Source organism: Eretmochelys imbricata, chromosome 4, assembly GCF_965152235.1.
Source record: "Eretmochelys imbricata isolate rEreImb1 chromosome 4, rEreImb1.hap1, whole genome shotgun sequence".
Classification (NCBI taxonomy): Eukaryota; Metazoa; Chordata; order Testudines; family Cheloniidae; genus Eretmochelys; species Eretmochelys imbricata.
Genome location: NC_135575.1, coordinates 109,895,833 through 109,923,748, shown reverse-complemented (window position 1 = coordinate 109,923,748; position 27,916 = coordinate 109,895,833). Strand labels below are relative to the sequence as shown.

General features: G+C 37.9%; 1 protein-coding gene across 3 annotated transcripts; it reads left to right on the top strand.

The window, feature by feature from the left end:
- ANAPC4 (anaphase promoting complex subunit 4) lies at window positions 1-26,570 on the top strand. 3 transcript variants are annotated; one of them, XM_077815789.1, is made up of 28 exons: window positions 1-177; window positions 2,199-2,304; window positions 3,234-3,366; window positions 4,964-5,038; window positions 5,198-5,224; window positions 5,312-5,356; window positions 6,951-7,035; window positions 7,883-7,993; window positions 8,488-8,571; window positions 8,798-8,884; window positions 10,351-10,415; window positions 10,510-10,552; window positions 10,650-10,726; window positions 11,214-11,314; window positions 11,388-11,439; window positions 15,710-15,765; window positions 16,426-16,472; window positions 18,881-18,937; window positions 19,142-19,198; window positions 19,842-19,935; window positions 21,107-21,204; window positions 21,733-21,794; window positions 21,890-21,928; window positions 22,014-22,115; window positions 22,737-22,814; window positions 23,722-23,892; window positions 24,661-24,784; window positions 25,249-26,570. In XM_077815789.1, exons 1-28 carry the CDS (start codon window positions 70-72, stop codon window positions 25,462-25,464), a joined length of 2,400 nt encoding a protein of 799 aa, XP_077671915.1. In that variant the 5' UTR covers window positions 1-69; the 3' UTR covers window positions 25,465-26,570. The 3 variants fall into 3 exon arrangements, with proteins under 3 accessions (XP_077671915.1, XP_077671914.1, XP_077671916.1); XM_077815788.1 differs by having other exon boundaries at window positions 16,426-16,475; XM_077815790.1 differs by lacking the exons at window positions 7,883-7,993; window positions 8,488-8,571; window positions 8,798-8,884 and having other exon boundaries at window positions 16,426-16,475.
- The last annotated feature ends 1,346 nt before the right edge of the window (window positions 26,571-27,916 follow it).

Sequence of the window (27,916 nt, the reverse complement as noted above, 5' to 3'; positions counted from 1 at the left end):
TGAGAGGAGGGGGCTTCCGAGCAGGCTTTGCCGCGAGCTCCGTGCCTGAGGGTGCAGGAGCCCCCCGCCATGCCGGCGTTCCGGCAGGTCGGGGAGAAGCAGCTTCCCCAGGAAATCATCTTCATGGCCTGGTCTCCCAAGAGGGATCTCATCGCCCTTGCCAACAAAGTGGGGGAGGTAAGGCGGGGCCGGGGGTAACGGGGAGCAGCTGGTCGGCCCGGCTCAGCGAGCTGGAAATGGTGGGTAGAGAAACCGCCCCCGGAGACAGGGCTGTTGTGATCTCTCCTGCTAGGGGGAGCGGGGTTCGCTGGCTGACAGCCCGTCTCCGCTCGCAGCGAGGGGCCTGCTGCCTGCCCCTCCACGAGCAGTTCCCTTAGGGCTCACCACACAGGGCTCCGCTCCATGGATCCAGTCCCGTGCCCTGCCTCTGGCAGGGCCCCGTACCTGGTACTCCAGAGAGAAAGAACTCTAGTCTTCCCCTTGGTAGCTGGGCAGTGCTGTGCCAGGGGGGCTAGCATTGGTTACCCTCAATGGCCATTACTGACATACCCCAAACACGCCTCCTTATTCCTTGTGGCCTCTTCAGCCACATGAATAGTGGTGCTTGGCTGTCTCCAGTGTTAGCGTGGCATGTGTCTTTATGAGTGTTTTATTTTAAACCCTTCACATGAGAATGACTTGGTAAGTGCCCTGGGTTTACTATCTTGGCAGTTCCAGGGCATTTTTGTTAGCTGTACAGCTAATTTAGCCAGGAACTGTGTTCTTTCATGCTGGCTGTATGGCACAGTTGCCAGCATCAGTGCAGGAGAGACCCAGGTTTACAGTAGCTGCTTGATGTGTTGCAAGGCAGAATTTGGTGGACCAGTGGTGTGAAGAATCTGGCACAATGCCTGAACACGCTGTATCTGAATCTATCTCAAATATTCAGTCTCTGATGACTTTGGGAAGCATCCTGTTTTCGTAAAGTGTATTTAAAAATTGCTTGCTGATTTTCTTCCTGTCTTATGTTCTCTCACAATCCTGATGTTCTTCAGATGTGTTCTGGAAAAGGGGTATCATTTAAATGTTCATGCCGTCACCATAAGATTCTGTACTCATCTTCAAAATGTTCAGGTTAAGATCCCTGGGAGTAAAGAGCAATAGTTGCTGGTGGAGGTGGAGTGGGTATATTGTCTCTCTGTGTTTTTTGCTACATATGTCGTCCTTTGTCCACAATATAATAGTTTTAGAATATATTTTGTGATAGGAGAATTTTTGCCTTACTCTTATCCTTTGTTAAAAAAAACAGAATCTAAGTAAATGGTAATTCCCAGCTGAATACCTGGTTTTTTGTGTGTCCCAGCAGAGTGCATGTTTTTGTGTGTGATTTAACAAGTGTAGAAAAATTAATTTATATTTAAAATAATTTTAAAACCAATAGAAGCATCAAAAACTGGTTAGCGGTGCAGAGGCAGACTGTATGTCCTGGAACAACATGTTGTAGATCTCAGTTTATTTCTTGAGGTAACGTAATTCAGAGCTTCCCTTGCCAGTTTGCTACATATTGCTTCTGATCTTACGGCCGTGCTGTCCGCTGATGACAGGGTAGGGGGGTTGCTTCTGTCAGAGAGCATTGTTTTTTTAATGTCTTTTTCTGGTCTCTCTGTCAGTTCCTGTTTTCCTTGTTTCCCTCTCTCCCTCCACAGCACATTCTTTTTGCTGTCTACACCAATGGTTTTCAACCTGTGGTCCACAGACCCATGGGGGTCCGCATACTATGCCTAAGATTTCCAAAAGGGTCTGCACCTTCATTTGAAATTTTTTAGGGTGTCCGCAAATGAAAAAAGATTAAAAACCACTGCTCTGCACTTTGGTCTCCTCATGATGCATCTGGCTATGCATGGGAAGATCAACTGCAATGCTTCCACAATACAGTTGCTATCTACCATATTATTCCGATTAGCCAGGTTGATTGTAAACTTCAAGTCTTAACCTAAAACCTCTTTTCATTGCTTCATAGTAGACAGTATGCCCCAGAACTCTGTGTGTGTATGTAGAATGACTGCTTTCTTGATACAAATAGTTCTAGATCTGACTTTCAGGATGTGGGATTTTCTTAAATCTAATAAAAAGGAGTGATACTTTAGTGGCTGACTTACAAAATATTGTTAAAGGAGAAGATGTTCAAGTTTCCTACATTTAATCTATCTGCTTTTCAGGTTTTACTTCACCGACTTGCAAACTTTCAGCGAGTTTGGAGTTTGCCACCAAATGAAAATACAGGGAAAGAAGTTACAGCCCTTGCTTGGAGACCAGATGGCAAAAGTAATGTTAAATATATGATGTTTTGTGCTGCAATAAAAATGGTGTTGGAAATCAGCAGATACCTTTCGTGAACACAGCACCACCTGTCTCGAAAAGAAAATACTCACTACAAAATATTAAGAAAAGGGTAGCTTAATTTTATGTAGCAATACTATTAAAATAATAGTGAAAGGTACCCCTTTGATGTGTGATGTGATGTATAAAGAATGGCCAAATTATAGTGGCACTGAAGTAACAGGTGAAATCTAAAATCTGATTGCAATTATGGGAATATTATTCTTCAAATTGCATGGCACAACTTTCAACTCTTAATAGTGCAGAGATGTTCCATGTCAATCATCCATCTGCATATGAATGAGCAGAATCTCCAATTATATTGTAACCTGGCATTCTTTGGGAATGAATTAGTTCAAAAAGATGAATATATTCATGTAAGTTCTTATGCAAATGTTGCCCAATGAATATTTGTGTCAGTGTTCTAATCAAGTAGGGATGAGTTCTTGTGAGAATCTTAGCATTATGTTACATTGCAATAAAATATCCTTGCTAATTGAACAGTGTGTCTCAAATGTATTTTTGGCACCAAATATGCTAAGACTTTAGTCCATGCTTAGCTTATGTTTTCTCCCATGAGTAACAGAAAGCTAAGCATCGACCTAGGTTAAACATATGTGTAAGTCTTTGCAGGATCAGGTCATTTTGTCAGGTGTGATCCAATATGCCATTTTAAAATAAAAAGGTTGACTTCAAGTGTGCTTTTTAGTAAGATGGTTTAAAATTAGAAGTGACATTAGAAAAAGATCAAATTGTATGTAGTATTTGGATTTAATGACTGAAGAATCACATTACATTTCCTAACTTGTCATATGTTTGAGCAGCTGCAATGTTTTGTGTGTTGATTATTTAACATTATTCTGTTACTTCTCTAGTTTTGGCTTTTGGCCTAGCTGATACCAAGCGTGTTATCCTGTGTGATGTAGAAAAACCTGAAAGTTTACACTCTTTCTCAGTGGATGTTCCTATTACTTACATGCATTGGATGGAAGTAACTGAAGAAAGCAGGTAGCTCTAAAAACTTTACAGTTAAATAGTGCAATATAGTAGTTAAGCCAAAAAAAAAAAAAAAAGTAACTCACATAGCTCAGTCACTTTTCCCACCACTTCATTTAAAAAAATCCCCTTTTTTTTGTTTCTAGTGTAGGTTTTTAATACATTTATTGATAACAGTGCAGTTCTAGTGCTAAAAGTTTGATATTTTTGTTTTCTAGTTATAAGAACAAGAACACTTTTAATAGTATCTTGTGCATCCATTTATTAATTTATAGTTTATTATAGCTTATTTATTTAGATATATGAGCTAGTACTGACTTGCATAATTGCTGCTCAGTTTACGTAACGGTGTTCTACCAATATCAAATGTATTGCTGTAATCTGCTTCATTGTACCTGGACGATGGAAGGTGATAAATTTAAAATATTATTTTTATCCACATTTTCAAGAATTTTAGTGATTTTGTTTATTTTTAATGCATTGATGGAAAACCCAGAGCTATTGGAAGTGCTGTCTTAATTATGTTTGTATCTCAGGACATAAGAGTACCCCCATTGTCTTGCAAGTTGTGTGCCATTAGTCATAAACTGTGCTTCTGTTCACTCTGACATTCGCACAGATCTGATATGAGCCCTTCATAGTTCCACATGCCATAGGGGAAGTTGGGGGCATCCCCGCCCCCATTTCTGTGTCCTCACAAACCAGTCTACATTGGCTGTATTAAAAAAACAAGAAATTCCATAAACAAAAATTTTGTTTAAAAGGGATTAAGGCTAGGTAAGTGTGACATTCTTCCCCCTCTCCATAAACACAAACCCTGAACCAGCAAGGAAATATTAAGCTAGGGGATATCTTTTAACCGTAGACTAATGCCCTTGTGGCCTGTTTCCACACTCAGCATCTTCATAAGTAATTTCCTGCAGAATATGTTGTGGGCTTCCTTAATCTCTCTTACAGTAATCTCTACATAATTTTAATTGCAACCTCATGCTTCCAGCATAAACATGTAATATGCTGGACACTTAACTTGTGGATATATGTTAACCTGAAATGAGGTTGTAAATAAGGCTTTGCTTTAGACTGACGAGTCTTTCTGTTGACTTCAATGGGCTTTGGATCAGGCCCATAGACTTATGCTAGGAATTATTTAAAGCTGTTTAGGGCAGGAGAAATCTTTCTTTTTTTTTTTTTTTTTTTGTGTTTGTCAATTGTCTAGCACAGTGGGGTCCTGTGCTCCACGATCAGGGCCTCCCCGCACTGTAGTAATGCAAATAATTAATAATAATGGAAGATTTGGGAAGCAAACCACTGAATCAGCAAATATAAACTTGTTCTACACCTTTCTATGTGGGAAACACTAAGCCAAAAGAAGAGGATATAAAAACAAAAAGAGAGCTCTCTAGCCATCTTGTATTGATGTGATTGTGTTTTTAAAAGATTTTACTTAGAAAACAAATGATATGCTTGTGAGATTTGTAACTCTTTGAACATACATGATATGTTAAGTCTAAATTACTACCTGGCATTTAATTTTAAAAAAAAATCTTTTACAATTTTTAAAGTCTGGCAGCAAAGGCAAAGAAATTCTTAATGATTCCTTTTTTTTCAGTGTTCTCACTTCATTTTATAATGCTGAGGATGAGTCAAATCTTCTCCTGCCTAAATTACCTGCATTGCCCAAAAAGTAGGTGTTAAATTAAAAAACCTAAATATCTTAATTTGTCATTTGGTGTCATTTTATGGGTTCTTTATGTTTAAAAGTACACAACTGTTCTGAAGTAAATAAGAAGACATCTTTACTAAAGGCACTTATTTCTCAAACTTTATTTTGACTTCAATTTAGCTACAGTACCTCTGCAAAAATTTTCAGGTAAGAATTGATGACTTCATGTCTTCTTATAATGATGCTTATGGTTGCCTATGGGTTATCATAATCATACCATTTTTATATTTTTAGTGAAGAAAAATCAGATGAGATTATGAAGCTCTTGGGTGATGTAAGGTAAGTATTGTTCTTTGAAATCCATAAAATAACGGCAAGTTTGGATTTAAAATAAATTGTAACTTTTTTTCTTAATGGTGACCTACAAAAGGGGTGGTAGGAAAGTCTCTTGGCTTTCATAAAGTGCAAAGAAGGATTTAATGGACCCAGGTCTCTCTCTTTTTGCTGGAGGACTTCTTGAAGGAATATAGAACTGAAGTGGGAACTTTATTACCCTTTAATTGAAAGAGAGGGAGAGTTGGTTGAATATTTCAGAGAGCTTTCTTTCAAATTGTCTTAATCTTGAATTAAATACATGTTAAGCAAAACTAAATCGTTCTGTAGTCGGATAAAGAATCCCTTCATCTCTCAGCTGATCATGTTTAAGTTTTTTGTGATGTCATAGTTCAGCTAATTCTCCATGCCTCCAAAGAATCCACTAGCAAAAAAACCCTAAAGCCCCTGACGTAGTTTATAAGCATTAAGCATACAAATTCTTGTAAAACCACCCTTTGTCTCATTGGCAGTATAATTAGAGTTACTTTAAAACTAGCCTATTTAAAACAAATGGAAGTGATGGGTATTCTTTAAAATAATTTTCCCTTCCTTTGTCTCCCCCATTTGCAGCTTGGATAGGTCCTCTTCTTAGATTAGAGAAATGTGCTATCAAACACACCATAAATGCTTAAAAAATAGCTAACTGCAGCTTCCTCCTCGTCCTCTAATATAATTGGAAAAAAAGATCTCTATTGACCTATTTTTGCAGGGAATGGTTTGTTTGTTACTTCAGCAGGACCTGAAACCACTTGGAAATATGATAAATACTTATTCAATTTAAAATTACAATTACAGGGTCAGATTCAGCCCTATCATAGATCACCTACCCCAAAGAGTTTACAATACAAATGGACAGACAAAGGATGGGAGAGGAAACATAGGCACAGAAAGATGAAGTGAGTTGTGCAAGGTTACACAGCAAGTTAGCATTACAGCCAGGAACAAAATGCCACTCTCTCAGGACCAGTCCAGTGCCCTGTCCACTGGATGGGATTCCCTCTTCTGTTGCTGTTGTCATTGGTGCTTGTTCTCAGGTGCTACATTTGTTTTCAGTTTTCATTGCATTTGAAATTGAGTGGGGCAATGCCATTCTGTGACTGCTGGTGATATATTCAGAGTTATATTAGAGTAAAATTAGCTGAATATAAGAGAAGATTTAAAAGAGGAAATATGCTGTTGTCTACTCTTTAGAAAGAAGATTGCTAGTTAGGGTGTATGTATAAATCAAATTTTCTTTCATCATATATCTATACTAATAGCATTGGTGCTAGTAAATTTTTTGTAGAGCTATTAATTTCTCTCTTTAAACAATATTTTAATGTATTTTAAATTTTTGTCTTGTTTTAATGTTGACTATATATTGGTGATAATCTTCACACTACAGACTTTGATTACTTTTAAATATTAAATGCTAAGAATAGGTATTCATGTGGAATAGAAATAGCCAACTAGTGATTTACTGACTAGGTTTGTCATAATCCAGTAAAATTTGATTCACCCCCGTCCCCTCCCATTTGGACAACTCACTGAGTAATTTCTGAGTCTTATTTGTTATCAGGCTAAATGCCCTTGTTCTTGGAGGCAGTTCTGGATTCATTGAGGTTTATGCTTATGGAATGTACAAGATTGCTACAGTAATAGGGGTAAGTGTTTTTGTTTTGTTTTTATTTTTAACTTCCCTTGTTATTTCTCCTCTTAAAATACACTTTGTTAGTTAAACACAGTTTTTAGTTCATCTTTGGGAGTGTAAAGTATATGCTTAAAACCCAGAGAGAGGAATAATTGTGTGGTTTTTATTTTGTTTTTTAATTAGTATTCCATCTGGAAATCTTCAAATCCTGTATCATTTGAAACAAAGTGCACCTTAATTGTACTTGTGGTACCTTGGAGACTAACAAATTTATTAGCCCGCTTCATCAGCTGTAGCCCACGAAAGCTTATGGCTCTAATAAATTTGTTAGTCGCTAAGGTGCCACAAGTACTCCTGTTCTTTTTGTGGATACAGACTAACATGGCTGCTACTCTAAAACCTTAATTGATTAGTCTCCTTAGTGTTGGTATGGCAACCCCCGTTTTTTCATGGTGTGTGTGTGTGTGTCTGTCTCTGTATATCTTCCTTATGTATTTTCCGCTGCATGCATCTGATGAAGAGGGTTTTAGCCCACGAAAGCTTATGCCCAAATAAATTCGTTAATCTCTAAGGTGCCACAAGTACTCGTTCTTTTTGCTGATACAGTCTAACATGGCTACCACTCTGTAATTTAATACTGATTATCCAAAACAAAACAGTATGCACACATTTTTGTTTCCCCTCAATAGCTGAGACGTTTGTTTCTCTTTTCAGGTGATACTTACACAGAAATAGAATGCAGTTTCTGTTTGAAATAAGGGCATGTGTTCAATTCATCAGTTAATAGATCAGTGTACTTGTACCTATTGGGCTATTGAGAAAATGAGATACTTTAACCCCTTTACATTGGACTCTTTCAGGTGGCAGGTTCTTGCCTTGGATTATGCTTTTCTAGTGATTTGAAATCACTATCCGTCATTACAGAGGTGCAAGTTTCCCCAGACAGTGTACCGGAGATTACCTATTTCCAGGTGAGTAAAATGCAGACTGCAAACACACAAATAGTGGTGTTTTCTAAATGTTCTGTTAAAATATTTAAACTATTTATTTTTACTACTCATATGAAACAATTCTAATATATTGTCCTCATTTCTATTTACATAACGATAAAAATATTTTTATTCCCACCTTCTCTAAAGTTCATGTAATATTATTTAGTTTTTTTGGCTTCTCCATTTTGACTCAAATTGTTGTAATACGTGATTGACAGTGATGAAGCTCTGAAGTGTTTGCATTTTTCTGAACAGTAGCTGTATTCTAAAGGCTTTTTATGTACTGTCTCCTTTCTGCCAAACTAACAACTAAATAATTTCATTATTCCCTATTATAGTAGGAAATATATTTTAATATTCCCTATTTTAGTGACTGTGGTTTTTGCCTTAATGAACGTGATCGAGGCTATTGTTACAGAAAATAAAAAGACCATCCATCTGATTATAACTGTTGCTTATCTTGCATATTACAGCTGGACACCAGTCTGCTATCGGTTTATTTACCTGAGGTAACTCGAATGGCCAGGAAATTTACTCATATTTCAACTCTCCTACAGGTACATTTTTGTTATGACTTTTTTTTTTAATTCCACAGTTATTACAGGCATTGGATTTTGTAACCCTATTAGTATAAAACACTTGCTTACTTAGGGATTTAGGTTGATTTTAAGTTAATATAGAGCACCGCTTTAGAAATGTAAAGATAAGAGTCCTCTGAGAACATATGTATGTTTAGTCTGAATTTTAAAAAAGTCACTGCACTAACTTCTCTTTGCATTGCAGTATATAAAGTTATCATTGACATGTATGTGTGAAGCATGGGAAGAAATATTGATGCAGATGGACTCACGTCTAACCAAATTCGTACAGGTATTGTGGTATAAGCAATTATTTGGGGAAGGCAGAGAATGAATAGCTTTCTTATTTATATTAAATTATTTCATATCTCAGTTCTGTTTCTTTCATAGAATCATAGGTCTGGAAGGGACCTTGAGAAGTCATCTAGTCCAGTCCCCTGGACTCCTGGCAGGACCTAGTATTAGACCATCCCTGGCAGGTGTTTGTCTAACCTGCTCTTGAAAATCTCCAATGATGGAGATTCCACAACCTCCCTAGGCAATTTATTTCAGTGCTTAACCATCCTGATAGTTAGGAATTTCTAAACCTCCCTTGCTGCAATTTAAGCCCATTGCTTCTTGTCCTATCCTCCAAGGTGTTAAGAAGAACAATTTTTCTCCCTCCTCCTTGTAACAACTTTTTATGTACTTGAAAACTGTTATCATGTCTCCTCTCAGTATTCTCTTTTCCAGACTAAACAAACCCAATTGTTTTCAGTCTTCCCTCAAAGGTCATGTTTTCTAGACCCTTAATCATTTTTGTTGCTCTTCTCTGGACTTTCTCCAATTTGTCTCAGAGTAGTAGCCGTGTTCGTCTGTATCCGTCAAAAGTGCCACAAATACTCCTGTTCTTTTTCCAATTTGTGTATATCTTGTGTAATGAACAGCTATCACAGGATAATGGTCTCTGTAAATTCAGAGGCAAGCTGGAGTCCATTAGTAATTAATGTTTGTCAAGTGCTTTGAAGTTGAAAAAGCATTGTTTGAGAGTTCAGTAGTTTTATCCTGTGACTTTCTAGTCCATTGACAACAGTCAATTGGTATACCATCATCAATCTCATTATTTTAATGGATTCATGTTCATGCAGTAGTGATGGTTGTCCACTAATATAATTATTGGCTGATTGCCTTCTTATTAGATTTGTGTTTTCTAACCCACTGAGTATACTTCTGTTAGTGATTGACCAGCCTGTCCATGAAAGTGTACAACTTGAGCAGTACGTTTACACTCTTAATTTGTGAGTGGCTAAAGTTGAATTTCTTTTTTATAAGCAAATAATTTCCTAGCACAGATTCCAATTATCATAACTATTGAATTGGAGCACCTGCAGCTTGGTTCATCTCACTGGCTCTATGTCAAGTAGGAAAAAGTATAGTAGAATATGTATAAGGGAGCTACCAATGAGGTGCTGTTGGGGTGGCATAAATTTTGTAATCCTTGCTAGTATTTAACAAATTTAAAAAATTGTTTGGTAACATACATTCTGAATTAATAAAAATAATGTTCAAAACTCTTATCGCTAATGGAATAAATGTGAAAGTAGTGAATATTTTTTCCTATTTTAATCATTGAATTTCCAGTGATCAAGAATGCATTTTCAGTGTTCAATGATGTATTTTGTTTCTCTGTATTTTAAATGAGGTGTTTGCAATTCTAATGTTGTAAATTGGTAATTAAATAAAAATCATCAGTTTATTTCAGTAATTTTTGATTAACAGGAAAAGAACACAACCACTTCTGTACAGGATGAGTTTATGCAGCTGCTGTTGTGGGGCAAAGCAAGGTAGTTGCTGCTTGGGTTTTTATATTCCTGTTTCAACTTGTAAATGCATATTCAGATTAAAGAAAGAACACTTATTTTCATTTTTGTCACTTAGCCTTGAACTTCAAGCACTTTTAATGAACCAACTAACAGTAAAGGTATGGTAATGTTTACTGTCTTTAAATGGTCTATTTCAGTATCTTTCATAAGTGTCGTATTATTATACTATAATGAAGCATGTCTCTTTTCTATCAGGGCTTAAAAAAGCTTGGTCAGTCCATAGAGTCTTCGTACTCCAGTATACAAAAATTAGTCATAAGTCACTTGCAGAGGTAAGTCATATAACACTTAATGAATTACAGAGATAAATTTATTAGTAAACCTTGTTTAAAAGAAACTGAGCCCAACGAAAAACATAACCACTTCTTGTCATGATCGTGCAGAGTTTAGTCTGTTATTATTTTGTGACATCAGAAGACTATAAAATGTAATTTTGAATGTTAACTCTTTTCTCCCTAAAATACTGTAAGGGAAGAAATACTTGATTTATTTAACTGATTAGAGCTAGAAAAGTCTAACACTGTACAGGAAATGTGCTGTAGCTAATGTTTAAGGACTTGGGACTGTGATTCAAAAAAAGTAGATAATGCTTTTGGACAGAACGCTTGCTCTCTGTAAAATGAGGATAATGATATATTTGAAAGAACTTTACAAAGTAGGGATGAGAAAGTGCTGTATAAGAGTAAGATATTATGTGTAAAATATTTGTCAGTTAAACGAGTCTCCACTTGATTAAGAAATTATGCTTTTCTGTAATAGTGGCTCTGAGGCATTGTTGTACCATTTGAGTGAACTGAAAGGAATGGCATCATGGAAACAAAAATATGAGTCTCTTGGACTAGACGCAGCAGGAATTGAAGGTACAGTAATTGGCTTACTACTCATCACGCTGATGTTCGTTGTGAAAACTAAAAATGGTTGCTCTCTTTGCAGATGCTATTACTGCTGTGGGCTCCTTCATCTTGAAAGCAAACGAGCTTCTTCAGTAAGTATTTATTTGGAGAGTTGCAACACAATTTTATTTTCAATAGGGCTGTCAATTAATCGCAGTTAACTCATGTGATTAACTCAAAAAAATTAATCGTGATTTAAAAAATTAATCGCGATTAATCGCACTGTTAAACAATTGAAATTCATTACATATTTTGGATGTTTATCTACATTTTCAAATATATTGATTTCTATTACAACACAGAATACAAAGTGTACAGTGCTCTCTTTATATTATTATTTTTCCTTACAAATATTTGCACAGTAAAAATGATAAACAAAAGAAATAGTATTTTTCAATTCACCTCATACAAGTACTGTAGTGCAATCTCTTTATCATGAAAGTTGAACTTACAAATGTAGAATTAAGTACAAAATAAAACTGCATTCAAAAACAAACCAATGTAAAACTTTAGAGCCTACAAGTCCACTCAGTCCTACTTCTTGTTCAGCCAATCTCTAAGACAACAAGTTTGTTTACATTTTATGGGAGATACTGCTGTCTGCTTCTTATTTGAAATGTCACTTTGTACTTAATTCTACATTTGTAAGTTCAACTTTAATGATAAAGAGATTGCGCTACAGCAGTGCTACTCAAAGTGGTGGTCCGCGGACCGGTGCCGGTCCGTGAGCCATCGGCTGCCAGTCTGCGCGCACATTGGGAAAAAAATTGCTGGTCCCCCCACATCAGATAGCTTGAGAAGCACTGCACTACAGTATTTGTAGGAGGTGAATTGAAAAATACTATTTCTTTTGTTTATCATTTTTACAGTACAAATATTGGTAATAAAAAATCATAATATAAAGTGAGCACCATACACTTTGTATTCTGTGTTGTAATTGAAAAAATATATTTGAAAATGTAGAAAACATCCAAAAATATTCAAATAAATGGTATTCTATTATTGTTTAACAGCGCGATTCATTGTTTTAATTGCGCGACAGCCCTAATTTTCAAATATAAAAACGTAACGTATAGCTGAAATGAATGTTTGAAGATTTTTCTATGTCATTTTATGTATTAGAATGATCCCCTCTAGTAACTGTTCTATGACCTCCTTTATTTAAAACATAACTGAAATGATCAAGTGAGGTATTGGAATGATGAGTAGGGCAACCAAAATGGATCTTAGGAAAAGAAGAAATGTAACTGGCACAATAGAGGCGTTTTATTCTACATTGTGAGTGCCAGTTTTGTAGACAGTGGGGTCCTTTGGGAAAAATAACATGTGATCATGTAATTGGAGACTGTCTCATAATGCACAGGCACATGCACTTGACTTTGCAACCTGAATAACGGTTGACATTAATCTTTTAACCGAGCTAAATTTGTGGGTAATATAAAATTTTTGATATTGTTTAGTCCACAGTTCATATTTCAACAAAATTAGTTCTCTTAATGAGTAATTTCCAATAACCAGAGCAGTTTTAAACTTAAGTATATAGTAACTATCTTAATTTTCCTTTCACATAGTTTATGTATGTGCAATTTCCTAGGTTATTAGAAAAGTAAACTGAAAAAAAATAGAAATTCCATTAGGTGGCATCCTCTTGATACTCACATGGGTCATCAGCAGAGTTGGAACCTTTAGATCCTCTGCCATTTGAGGTAATGGAGTAACAGCAGTAGTAAGCTGTTACCCTCTGTATGGACCAGCACTACAAGAAGATGAGAAACACATTTTGCCACTGGGCTTCACAGATATTTACTGATGAGAGGAATGGTGAAACTTAGGAATTCCGAGCTCCATTCCAATCTCTGGAGGGGAGTGTTGTCTAATGGTTAGACCCTTCTGTCTGTTCTCCCAGCTGTGATCCCTTCTGCCCCATCCCCTCCAACCTGTCTCAGTCCTTTCTCTCCCCTACCCTGTCTCCTTGTCCCAGTACCTTTCTCTTTACTTCCCAATCACCACTCCTCAGACTTTTCATCCTAGTCCATCTCCTTGCCCAGCCAATTCTAGGCTCCCCCTCTGGGCTTGTTTTTGGAATCCCATTCTTCCACTGACTACCAGTTTCTCCACTTCCCCACACCTAGTGCCAGTCTCCTTTCCCAGCCAGTACCTCTCTACCTCACCGTAGCCCCTTGTTCAATCTCTCTCCCCATTTCTGCCCTGCAGCTGGGTCCCAGTCTGCCTCCTCAGTCTCCTGCCCCCCATTCTGTCCCTGGTTCACTGTCCCAGGCTTTTTGCCCAGCCAGTCCCTGCAACACCTCATCTGATTTGTGTCTTGTTCCTTCCCTGCAATTTGGCTCCCAGCCTCCCCACCCAACCAGTATCAGTTTTTCCCCACCTCCAAGTCCCAGTTTCTCTCCCCTCTAGACCTAGTCTCACCAAACTCCTTGTCCCAATCTACTCCTTTCCCTCTCTCCTGTCTGGCTTTTATCCCCTCTGCATCTTACTCCTGCGGGCATTCTGCACCAAAAAATTATAAATTCTGTACACAATATTTTTAAATTGACAAATAAAACTTGCAGAATTTTGCACAATAAATCAATGTGGAGGCTCCAGCATGGCAGTGGGATGCACAGTCCACTGGCTGCACAGAGGTGGGAGATCACCCTGCAGCCTCCCCCTGCCCCCTCCTGGGACACTGATTTGGCAGTGAGGCTGCACCCAACCCTGACACAATGCAAGGGCTGGGCCTGCCCCCAGAAACACCCCAGGGGTCTGCTCCTTCATGCCAGGCACACTAAGGTGGGGGCAGGCAGGCTCAACCAGGCAGAATCCAAGTTTGGAGAGGCTTAGTGTGGGGGGGATCCAGGTGTGGGGTGAGAGGGTTCTGTGTGGGACAATCTGGATGCAGACAGCTTATTGTCGGGGTCCAGGTGTAGGGGGATCTGGATGCACAGAGGCTTGTTGTGGGGTGGGTTCCAGGAGCAGGAGAAGTGGGACTCTGCAGGGGGTTCCAGGTGAAGGTGGTTGGGGCTCAGGGGGAGGGTTCTGGGTGTACTGGATGAGGCTTGATGGGGGGGTCTGAGTATGGGGAGGTCCAGATGCAGGGGGTTGGTTGGATGGGGGAGCAGCTTCTCATACAGTGACCCCTCCCCCCGTGGCTGAAGAGTGATGGGGGTAGGAATCAAGGGAGGATGCTGAGATTCCTGCAGCTGGGGGAGCTTTCTGGGGATGGGTCTGACCCAGCCCCAGCCGTTCCTTGCAGGGGAAGAGGAAGTCCTGTCCTCCCCCTGCCTCCAGCTCAGCTAGCAGCTGATCCCAGCTCAGGGTAGGAGCCACCAGCTGGGGTGTCCCCAGCCGTGTGGTGATTTACCTCCCCACCGGCTGCTCTGAGTGCCTGAAACAATATACCTGCACTGCTAAGGAAGGGTGAGTGACCATTCTTGCAGCTTCCCTTCTCTTCCCTGTCAGAAAGTAATTTTTCTGTAGGGAAGCAAAGGACTTTGTGATGGATGTGAATTTTGCGCACACACACACACCAGGGCGCAGAATTCCCCCAGGAGTAGTATTTGAATCAAATGGCTTCCTCCTCCAGTAGATGTTAGTAGTGGGATTTTTGAGAGCACAGGAGAGAGATTTCCCTGCTCTCAGTTCCAGTGCCTGGCTCAGAGAGCAGCTGGGAGCAGCAATTACAAGAAAACTCTAACTTCACCACTATAGCCCTGGACTGGAGGGAGCATGCTCCACTGCTCTGTGGGGATGGTACATGCACCATCCTGTCATCTATAGGAGTTTTTTGGGGATGGAGCATGCTCAGTGAGGATGGAATCTACAGAGATTTTAGCTGTTAGGGTCTAGCAAGTCTGTACTGAGCATTTGTGAGCCATGATTTCCCCCCTCCTCACCCCCGGCTTATAATTTGGCAAAATACTGGGTGAATTCTCATGCAGACAACAAAAGACATACCCCCTGACACAAGTTTCTGCCCTCCTTCCAAATTTCAAGTCCCTATTCCAAAACATGAGGGTGCTACAATGTATCAAAGAAAAGGTCACCAGAATCTTTTAACTGGGAAACATAGTTTTCACTAGCCTCGTTCTCCAAAATGACTGAACCAGTTTGACTGAAATTTTCCAAAACAATTCAGCCTGAGGCAGACATCTAGTATGGGAAAGTCCAGCTCAAAGAGTTAAAGTTTGGCAAAGTTATAAACAACCGAAAGTAGTATTGTAATGGGAAGCGAAAGGCCAACTTAACAAAACGGCATTGCTGCCATCCCAACCTATAATACAGTTAGAACTTCTGCATAAACTTGCAGCTTGTGACCTTTGTTTACATCAAGTTTTCTACCAATTTGCATTTTTTTTTATACAGAGTTATAGACAGTAGTATGAAAAACTTCAAAGCATTTTTCCGATGGTTGTATGTGGGTAAGCTTAATTATATCCTAAGTATTTCATATCTCCTTTATATTTTAATTATTTGCTTTGATATTCTATGACAATTCCAGAATTAGTGTAATAATATTTGCCTATGGGTTTAATCTGTGGAATTGACTTCTAACAAATGTAGTTTGATAAGCTCCTTGATAGCTTTTTAAAAAAGAAATTAAATGATGAAAAGAGCCAGTATTGTATTTAAATACTGAAATGTTGGCAAAAAATAGATTTGACTGACTAAATCCAGTTGTGGAGCTGGTGTTATGACTTTCTATTTATTGCCATCCTGGAAATTCATACAAGTTAAAGTGACTTTTTTTCCTTTATATAGGTGATTGGCGGAGCGGAGGGAATCTTTGGCTATGGTTTAGCTCCGGTATATTAACAGTGGCAGCTCTTGGCCAGTCTAAATGAAGAGCAGTCACTTAATTGAGGAATCATTCCCTCCCCTCATTTCAAAACCTATATTAATACTGAATCATACTAATAAATAAAACCTAAGAATCTTGATTCCTTGTCCCCTGCGCTAGTCAATATTGCATCTAAAGAGTAAACTTTCCTGCTCTGTCATCTGTATCTTAATATTTTACCTTAGGAAAATTTTAAGTGTATTGGAAAAATAGCATTTTCGCTGTTCTTATTTTCCCCCAGCCATGCTGAGGATGTCAGAAGATCATGTTCTTCCAGAGCTGAACAAGGTAGTAGTAACTTCTTCCGATTAGATGCTTTTTATAATATTGCAATGTAAAATCTAATTCTGAAGGTAGCCAGTGGTTTAGTGCAGTTAGAAGCAAAAACCAACCTTTTAAGGTTGTTTCTTTAAAGTAAATTGCATTTAAAGAATAATGCTGTCCTGCTAGCCCTTTGGGATAGTTAGGGCATGAAATGCCCTCAGTTGCACATTATCGGCTGTAATGTGGTCAGCCTTATGTCTATTACTCTTCTGAAAAAATTCTCACTTTTCTCTTTGAAATTGAGTAAACTATATGTTGACCATTTTAGTGAGTAGGCTGTATAGTGGATCTTTTCACCTCTTGAAGGAGGCTTACTCTCTGCTCCCCTCTCTAGTGGGCACCTTTGCCCTGACTGGGGTGTCTACTTCCACCCCCCCCCACCCCGCCCCCGTCAGCATTGCTTCTGTTTCTTTGGGTCTAAGTTAATATCACTGCTGTTGCATGATCTTCTCTGCAGCAGTCCTTTAGACACTATATAAAAGCAGTTGCTGCCCATCTAAACTTTTACTAATGTGAAGCTTTGTGTTTGATTTGTTCCGAAGAAAATTGTTGCTTCCCAGTATTCTTCACTAGCAAAACTAGCTCTAACTAGCTCTAACTTATTACCGTATTATCCTCTAGGTGCTTACAAATTGATTGTTTTAATAATTTTGTTCCAGTATATTTCCAGATATTGAAGTTAGGCTGACTGGTCTGTAATTCCCCAGGTTCTCTTTGTTCCCCTTTAGACAATGATATGTTTGCCCTTCGTCAGTTTTCTGGGACATCACCCATCTTCCATGAGTTCTCAAATATAATTGAGAATGGTTCTGTGATTTTTTTTTTTTTTTTCAACTAGTTTCTTAAATACCCTAAGGTGCATTTCATCAGGTCCTGCTGACTTGAATTCATTTAACTTATCTAAATATTCTTGTTCTTTCCTTATTTTGGCTTGTGTTCTTTTCTCCTGGTTTAATATTATTTGTTTTAGGTATCTGGTCATAGCTTACCTTCTTAGTGAAGACTGAAGCAAAATTTGCATTAAACACCTCAGTCTTCTTGATGATGTCCATTATTAACTATCCTTCCCCACTAAGTAGAGGACATAAACTTTCCTTCCTCTTCTTCCTAATGTACATATAGAACCTCTCTGGATTGCCTTTTATGTCCCTCACAAGGTACAACTCATTTTGTCCTTACATATTTGTGCTGGGTTTTTTTACTTATCCTTAGCAATTTTTCCATGTTTCCACTTTTTGTACGATTCCTTTTTGATTTACAGGTCATTAAAGAGCTCTCAAGGGAGCCATATTGGCTTCTTACTATTCTTTGTATCTTCTTCCTTCACATCAGGATAGTTTGCTGTTGCACCTTTTAATATTGTCCCTTTGAGACAACTTCCAGCTCTCCTGAACTTCTTTTTCCCTCTGATTTTTCTTCTTACAGGACCTTATCTGCTAGATCTCCAAGTTTGTTAATATCTGTGTTTTTTAAGTCAATTTTTTTCTTATTCTGCTGCTGGCTCCTTCCTTTTCTTAGAATCATGAAATCTATCATTTCATGATCACTTTCATGCAAAGTGTCTTCAGGTTCGCAACCAATTCCTCCTTGTTAGTCAGAATCAAGTCTAAAAGGGCTGGTTACTTCCTCCACTTACTGAAAGAAAAAGTTTTCCCCAATGCATTCCAAGAACTTATTGGACACTTTGATTTGTCTTATTACTTGTCCAGCAGATGTCTGGGTAGTTGAAATCCCCTATTACTATGATGTCTTATGTTTGGATATTTCTGTGTGGTTTTTTTTGTTTTTTTAGAAATTCCTCACCCACCACCACTTCCTTATTTGTTGGTGTGTAATAGATCACTGTAATGACATTGCCTCTGTTCTTTTCCTCCCTTTTATCTTCCTCACTTTTATCTTTCAATTGGTCTGCCCGTCTCGTCCTCTGGACCTTCATAACAAGTGTGTGTTCTTGACGTACAGTGCAACATCTCCCTTGTTCCTCTGTGGGCCCTTCCTGAGCAAGCTATGCCCCTCTATGCCAGTGCGGTAGTTAAGAGATTTATCCCACCAAGTCTCTGTGATGCCAGTTAAGTAATTTAGTTTATGGACTAATACTTTCAGTTCTTCCTGTTTATTCCCAGTACTCTTTGCATTTGTGTGTAGACATCTGAAATGGTAAGCAAAGTCCCCCACTTTGCCCTGTTGTTGCTCTTATGACCGTCTTGTAATTTTCCATTTCTCTCTCCCAACATTTAGCTCTCTGTTAAGGTCACCTTTTTTTTTATATCTACCTGTAGGCTTTTGTCACCTGCCTCCTTGGAACCTATTACATTCTATATTTGTTTGAATTATGGTTATTTTATAGTCTTTCCCCTTTTTATTTCCATTAGATGACTCAAAAAGATATCACATTTGTTGCTGATTTTCTTACTGAACACTTCAATGAGGTAAGGTATTTCAGTTTACTGAGTGCTTTTATGCATGCACCGTAATTCTGTCTTCAGACAACTGAACTGGAAAGGCTGGTTACACTAAATTGTCTTTTGGTTTTTTTTGAAGTGTCTCACTATGAAAAATCATCTAATTTCCCTTGTCTTAAGTACTGTCAAGTCAGTATTTTGTGTTTAAAATTTGTTTTATATTTGGTTCAGGCACCAGAGCTCTACAATCGTAAAGGAAAATACTTCAATGTCGAGAGAGTTGGTCAGGTAAAGTATCAGGCTGTATATTGAGATAAGAGAGACAAAGTATACGGACAAGCACCAGCTGGGGAAAGAGGGACAGGGGAGCAAGGGCTAGAGAATTAAGATGATGTAGTTACTAAAGAGCAGTTCTTCTAACTCCCTTCCTGCTGCTCAACACACACACAGGTGTTAAGAGTGGAGGATACTATTTTATCTCCCTGATTATTAGGGAAAATTAATTGGATTCATACCTTATAAATTATTTCCTTCATTTGTGTGGTGTATTTAAAAAAAAAAAAGTGGAACACGGTTGAAACTAATGTTGATGGAATGAAATTGAAATCTGTTTGCTTGATGTCCTTCAAATCCTGGGGCACTAGTATTAGAATCTAAAATTGCAGTTTCAAAGAGAAATGGCTTATAACTATCTCTGATAAGAAGTTCCACAGCATTTTGAGTAACCTGTTATAATCTGATTTAGAATGGACAATAAAACATTTTCTAAAGATGTGGGAAGAAGGCCCAAAAACTGGGTTATTTATTTTTTAAAAAGGCCAATTAAATGAAGATATTATGACACATATTCCTCTCACACAGTCCTTCAGTGAATGTGTCAGAAGTATCTTGTTCTTAAATGTTTACTGCATGGATCTGTCATTTCTTGCAGTACTTGAAAGATGAAGATGACGACCTTGTATCCCCACCTAACACAGAGGGAAATCAGTGGTTTAACTTCCTTCAAAACAGCACACATCTTAAAGGTATTGCATGCTGTGCAATCAAAGAGACATGTGCAGATTTGATGATGATAATCATACCTGGGTAGGCATGAGTGCAAGTAGATTATACTGTGTCAGTTGCGAAGAATATCAGTGGTATAGAAACAAACCTGCAGATCTCATTGCCCTATAAAGATGTTTCCATACAGGCCCCTGCTCAATCTAGAATAAGATCACAGTTTTGCAAACTGTTTTTCCTCAGGCATTATGGAATCCCTCTCCCTTTTATATTCTTCTCTCACTCATGTAAATTAGACATCAAGTAGTTGATGCTCATAGTAATTGTTTTTGATTGTCTTGGTGGTCTAAAACTCTTCCATAGCATGGACCAAATTATAACAGAGAGACTATCTTGTAGACCCTTTCTGCCTATTCACAGTCATGTAGCATCCTTATGGCAACTACAGCAATTGTTTATATGACAAAATATATCTAGAAAGTTATGTAATATAATTTAGGTATCTTTCCATTTGATTTAGTGGCTGGAAATAGCCAACACCGTGTAACCAGCCAGTTTTCTGCCACCAGCAGAGAACGCTGCACAGTTTGAGAATGATTGTATACACCAGCTTCTTGCTAGTATCACAAGTCAGCAAGTATTAAGGCATTCACTTGCCTTGTTATCTGCATAGAACTGTAAGCTTGAAGGAGCTAGGAACATAATAAGTGGTTTTGTGACTGATGCTATATTTCCAGTTTTTGGTAGTTTATATTACCTTCTAACTTAGCATATATTTATTATTTTTCCAGTAAAATCTTTGTAGCGAAATGAATTAGATATACTTCAGAAGATAATTAGTAACAAATAATCTTAAATGTGTGTGCATCAAATGTATCATGTCTCAAAGCAAGGAAATTCTAGCTGAAAATATTTCCATTTTGCCCAGACAGTAGATTCGCTAAGAAGAAAAAAACATTTTTTGGTATAACAGGATGCTTCATGACACATGTATTGCTAGCTGTTGGCTGGATGCAAGTCTCCTGTTTCTACTATTGGAATTAGTTGGTGGGGAAGAGAGCTACAAAGGGCAAACAAGACTCCAGTTCTGATTTCTATATCCAGACCCACACTTCTGCTAGAATGCAAACTCATTTAACTGTATCTTTACAGAAACTGTATTTTTCAGTAAAAACCCTAATTATTTGTTTGCAGAAAGTCCACTGCTGTTTCCCTATTACCCTCAGAAATCACTGCATTTTGTCAAAAGGCGAATGGAGGGTATTATTGATCAGTGTCTACAAAAACCAGCTGTAAGTCCTGTTTGTTACAAACTGTGTGCATTTTGGGCCGTCAGTTGCTGCTGTTTTTTGATCTTGTCATTAATTACTCTAAATTGTTTAAAGTGAATTTAGTACTCATTGAAGGTGCCCCATTGCATGCCCTAAGGGCTGAAGTCCCCTAATATACAAGGTGTACCACATGGATGGCTGTAATGCAGCTTCCCCTTCCAGTGTGTCTTGAGCCTGTCATGGGGCTGAGAAGGTGGTTAAATCTCCCTGCCTCTTCAGTTCTTTGCTTCTCACACACACACAACTAGTATCCATTTTTAAATTTAATTCATTTTATTTTCCAAGAAACAGTACAGTGGTTTAAATAAATAATTTTTAAAAGTGTGTCAAGTGATACGAGATTTTGTGATAATGACATTTATTCAGAAGAAACTGGGCTGAGTCAGTCTGTTTCAGGTAGGTTGTGATTACTTTAAAAAAGTCGGGAGGTGTGTGTGTAACTGAATAATTTTTTCTGCATTTTGGAATGTTTTCATGGATGTGTTTCAGGATGTGATTGGAAAATCAGTACATCAAGCAGTTTGCATGCCTCTATACAAAGGATCTAAAAGGTACATTTTTTTTTCTACATTATGTTTAGTGTTAATGAGCATAGAATTATTGTAATTGTTACCTTCTGACTTTTTTTTTTGGTTTTCTGTTTTAGTGAGGACTCTACCCCTCGATTATTTAAATTACCCTTTATGTAAGTATACTGCTTCTCGTACTGTATTTCATTTACCATGTTTTATGTTTTGGTCTAACTTTTTTGTTTTGTTTTTGTATTTTAGGTGGAATGACAAATCCTCCAACTTACATTATGTTCTCTTCACGATGTTAGAAAGTTCTCTTTCTAAAATTTACATTTTGAGGCGGCACACGGATGTTTCCAGGTAATAAATTGATTGGAAATGGAAAAGTATGCTCTTGGGGCCTGATTTTGCAGCCAGATGTATCTAGATCCAGTTCCAGGCTTAGGACCTTGCTCTTCATTGCTGGATTGAGTTATTTTACTCTTCTGTGATTGTATGCTTTATTGAAAAGGAAATGTGTCAAGTATTCTCTGCTCCTTCCTTTCAGTGAGCAGTAATGGTAATGTTAAGTGGGCTCTTCATCTTACTTTATCAATATTCACCTTGGTCAACACCTCAAACATTGTGATAGACTTTGTATACTTATTACAAAGCTTATCACAGTCTGTAAAAATGGGAAGATGATCTCAGTGATACGGACAGTTATACTCTTAATTTCTTAATGCCAGTGGTTAGTAGCGCCTGATGCCAAGGTCTACAACACAATTCTGTAACTTCAGTCCTTTCATCCATATTGTCTTTTGCTTTTCTTCTTCCACAGCCCATCCTTCAGAGTGGAAGCAACATATAGCTTGCCTGTCTGTTCTCATCCAAATAGGCTCTGCAGTCTGTTCCAGTAGTTGGTGTAAATCTTTGGATTCTGGTATTTTGGCATGGAACTTCAAGGACGAGTAACACAGCTAGTTTTCTCCCTCCTTTTAGGTCTGCTGCTAATGGACTACTTGCTGTTGATTTTGGAAACTTTTTGAACAACAGTATAAATGAAAGCTCAGATACAAGGTTAGTATATCTGGGAAACAGGGTATTTAATAATTTGTCAGATTATATTCCTTCAAGGGTTTGCTTATCCTATTTAATATTTTTTTCAGCTGTTTACACTTAGAGCAACTTGCAGGATCAGGGTCTTTGTGGGCAGACCTGGGCACCTGCTTGCATCCTCATAGATCTTCATGAAGTAACTTACAGGATTTTGGGCAGGTGGCTTACTTTGTACTTGAACTCAAGTTCAAGGAAACTGTCAGAATTTGCTAGATGGAAACAAAATTAGTTTAGTTCTGAAACTGCTCTTGCCTAAACATGGAATACTGACACTTTAAAAACAGTGACACAAATAATAATATGCATGAAGTGTGTAATGGTTGGCCATAATTTTCTCAATGCAGTGTCTTTGGGGAATTCTCTTCCCAGGATTTCCCTTTTCTCTGCTCTCCACATCTCAGAAAAGCCATGTCAGGCCAACTTCTCCTTCTAGCAAAGGAGGGCTAGATACGACTGCCTTCAGAGCTAACCAGCCAACACCTGTTTCAGCAATACCAAATATTTCCTGGGGGCTTGCTTGCTGTTTTTTAGTATTCCCATTCCCTGCCTTTTTGTGTGAAGGATCAGACAAACTTTGGCCCTGAACATCTATCGCCTGCACATGGCATTGCCATAAAAACCATGGACTGCCAAGCTTTCTATAAGCTTAGGTTCATGACTGCGTATTTTTATGACCTTTATGATCATTAGCCCATTACCAGGTTAAGAACACGTCATTTGTGGGCTGAGGCAAAATTTGGATCTAAAATGTGAAACATAAATACTGATAACTTACTTAAAGATCTTTCAGTATTTATTCATTCAGCTTTTTCATTTACTGTTTGTAAAACTTGATGGAATACAAATAAACATACCTGTTTTGCTATAGCTTCTACAGTTGTATAGATGCACATTTTTATGATGATGAAACTATAACCGTGGTTCTTAAGGAGAATGTGGAACAAGAAGGCAAAGAGAGAATCTTGGCTCAGTTGCCTTTATCTTCAGTGTATGTTGACGAGGACCAAGAAAGGGAATTCATCTTGAATTCTAGTAAAAGGTATGAAAACATGACCCCCTGAAAATTAAGAGCCGAAAAGCGGATTATACAAGTATCTGATTTGTATACAGTTATACACTTAACACACACGTATTTTAAAGAGGAAAAAAATAACTTTTTCTCTTCCTCTGAGGGGAGATGATTACAATTGATTACAACTTCCAAATCTAATGTTTGTGCATATTTGAGATTGCATGCTATTTCTTATAATAAAACTTCGCATCTCTTTTTTTAATAAATGAGAGAGCCAATTTTGAGAATGTATTGAGGAAGTAGAAACTTTGTCTGCTTCTGTGTAAGAGGTTTTGTGCCTCACCACTCAAAGGAGTACTAGAGACTCAGGAACAGGAGTGAATGCACAAGATCTGCAGTTGCACTGAGAGGGATAGGGTAATAAAAGGTTGAGGGAATATTTCTTCCTCATTCTCCCAGTGGTTGTACCTATGAGAATTATCACTATCTGTTGAAAAAACATAACTAACTTATCTTTGGAACGAAACAGCAGGATCAATGCCTTCCTATACTTTATTTATATTGCCATAATGGTTTCAGGGTGAGAAGAGAGATTTTCAGTACACTGTAAAGAAAAATATGTCCAGTAACAGAAATCTAGAGTATATGCAGTAGGAGAATCACAGCGTTTATAAGCCTGTTGCCTGTGGTACAGTAAAATTTTAATTCTGTCATTTTTGTCTGAGGTTACTCAGGGTAGAGTTGCTGCTTACACAAACACACACACAATGAATTTCTGTTTTTTACCAAATGTAGGCTGGATGAGCAATCTGATGATATTCCTACACGTACTATCTTTTTGGAAAGTCAGTGGAGAGTACTGGAGAATATGAAAGCTCAGTATGTTGCAGTGAATGGCATTCGGAAAGTTTCTTGTGTGGTAAGTATCATGTTTACAGTCTAGCATATAAATCATTAAGGGAAATAGTTTGCTGGTGCAGTGACTGAAGAGATTGATACTCTGCATCAGTTACTCTTAGGGCACTTAATTTGTTTTGTAAAAAAATGTTTTCTATATCCTGTGTTCTACAAGATCCTTAGAAAGAAAGGAGGAGACAACTTGCATCTCCACTCCAGAGTCGAAAAAATTATAATAATAGAACTTAAATGTTTGCTTGCCTTCTGTGTAGATAGATTGGAACAGGTTAGTTTAGTCATATTTACCTTATTCTTAATCAGCCGTAGCAATGAAATAGGTTTGTCACTAACTTGTTACTTTACTTCACTCCATTTAAAAGAAAATCAGGGTTTTGGTAAGTGCTGTTTTTAAAGGCATTGGCCAACATTTTCAAATAATTTTTTTCTGTTTATTTTGTTAATGAAAACTTCTAAATATTTCCATAGCTAAGTTCGAATCTCCGTCATGTCAGAGTGTTTGAGATGGATGTAGAAGATGATGGAGAGGCAGAGGAAGAGGAGGAGGAGGAAGAAACCACTCAGATTGTGGGTGGTGAACATGAAGAGCTGAATCTGTCTGCAGTTAACCACAGTAGTGTGTGTGGTGGTTCTGCTGAGCTGGCAGATGAAACAGAAGAACATGAATCAAGCCTGGATTCTTGACCTGATCCTTGATATTTGTGCCTTCACTGTAACAAAAAAAAAAAAAGGAGAAGAGACTAAAAGCTAGCTTCAAATCATTGAGACTTTTCTTTGTACTGTACCAAATATTATATTAATGTTGTGGATGTTGTAGAATACTACACAGTGCTTCAGACAAAACCATTTCTTTGCTCCAGAGTGTGTTTACTGAATGTTCATTCTGTTACAATTAGTTTGTAACAAACACAACAGTTTCTTCCTGGAGTATTGCAGTATTGAATATATATGGGGAAGGGGTGGTGGAGAGGGCTGCTGGAGTTTTAAAGAGACATAACCAATCTGTGTAGCCCATAAATTTACCTACCTGAGGAGAACATGTTATAGGGGTCAGATTTTCAGATGTGTGCTTAATGTTTATGTCCAGTTGAGGGGTGCGAACACGCTGTGTCCTTGAAGCCAAGGTTTACATACGTATTTGACTAACACACAGGTTTGCAGACATGCATTGGGTATTTGGCTACCCAAGTTTAGCTAGTGCACATTTCAGAAGTTTGACTCGTGCTTTTGTAATTCTTGCTTGTGTTACTGGGAACCCAAAAATTGTTAAAACAAACCCCCCTGACCAACCCATTAAAGTTGTTAGACCCCAGCTATGTCTGTGTTACTTTATATGCAACAGAAATATATTGCAACCCATGGTGTGGTGCATGAGACAATTCTTGAACATTTTCCCCTGTGTATGTTATGATGGAAAATTTATATTATTACAGAGAATATATTTTTCTATTCTGATGTGTTTGTATGTCCCATGTATGCTTTCAATTTTGCCATATTTATCTCCTTTTCTAATTTATGTTTGTTTTGGTGCTCAATGTGAAAGCTAGAAACCTGTTTAAAATCTGAAAATGTTTGCCTGTTGCTGACTAGTTGGTCTCCTTTGTGTTCTGTAACTGCAGCTCAACTCTTTGAATTAACAGTGCTGCTAAATACATAATTCTATAAAACTGTGTGAGTGAATTTGTGTAACTTGAATTGGGTGAAGTTAGTTCTTATGCATGTGTTCTGGTTCTACACTTTTTTTTAAATTAAAAAAATACCATAAAACTTTTACAACTATTCTCTATAAATTGCTTTTCTTTGGTTGTGTTGGTATGTCTAATGCCAATGAGTGATTCTAGAAATTATCATTCCTACCTTATCAATATGTAATTTGATTTTTTTTTAAATGGACCCTTATTGGATGTATAATTTTTTAACTTCTAAAGAGAGTGTGTGGACTTTTTACTGGCAGAGAGAGCTTTGTAAATGTAAAGTGATTGGTATGCTTTGAGAGGTTTTAGGCTATGAAGCTCCTTAAAAATCAGCTCCCTCCCATTGCCTGTTGGACTATCTAAAAGTTCAAAGGCTGCTCTCTGCAGAGTGGGCTTGCTTGTTGAAACATTCACTACTGCTGGAGAGCAGGCTCAGTCCAAGTCTTCCTTAGATTTGAATTGTGAAATGGCCTAGTTGAGTGTTCTGGAAAACAAGTCACCTGGATCTGCCTTCTTTTTAAGTGGCTGTAGTGTGTGGGGTTTGAAGCATTGCTTTCTGCTTTGCCACAGTTCGTTTTTCTAAATCTCTGTAATAGGTCCTAAGTCCTGCACTACAATATGCTCTTTAGAAATATTCAATTATTACTTCCGTTCATCTTCTCCAGTCTTCCTAACCCAATCTATTCAGCACATACATGCACCTCCACCCACTGAAATCAATCGAAGCTTTGCTGCCGGCTTCATTTGGTACATGACTGGTACCTAAATCTCTAGTATGCATAATACAAACGATGTGTCAGTTTAGAAGTATTTCTCAGTCTATTTAGGTTGGCAACTCGTTAACTAAAGTAAAACATTTTCCTGACTCCCTTACATTTACCATGGAAGTAGAAGTACAAAAGTACTGTATAATTTGTGTGTGTGTGTTTGTTTCGAGACATTGACAAAATACATGGCCTCGAAAGGTTAGAGTGCACAGCAATTGGGGAGTAAAATTTTCTTTGTTTAAAATTTGTAATACATTTTTCAACACCTCACAGCCGCCTTGATCATCTTTTCTGACCCTCCTGGGGGTCACAACCCACTGGTTGAGAAACACTGATTTAGAGCCGTTAGTCTTTCCTGCTGATATTTCTTTGCAGGCAGTCCTCGGACTTACGATACAATTGGTTCCTGAAAATCGCATCTTAAGTTGAAACATTGTAAGTTGGAACTGAGCACGTATGAATGTAGATTGAGCGTCGTAAAGTCAAAACCAACATTGTAAAGTTGAAACAGTGTGTCAATTTATAAACAGCATAAGTGCCGTTCATCATAACTCAAACGTCAAGTCGAGGACTGCCTGTACCTCTTAATCTTTGTACTGAATCTGATTGTTGGAGCCCATCACCTTCAGCAGACAGGACTCCAATCAGCCCAGTTGTTGCTATCATATCTTTCAT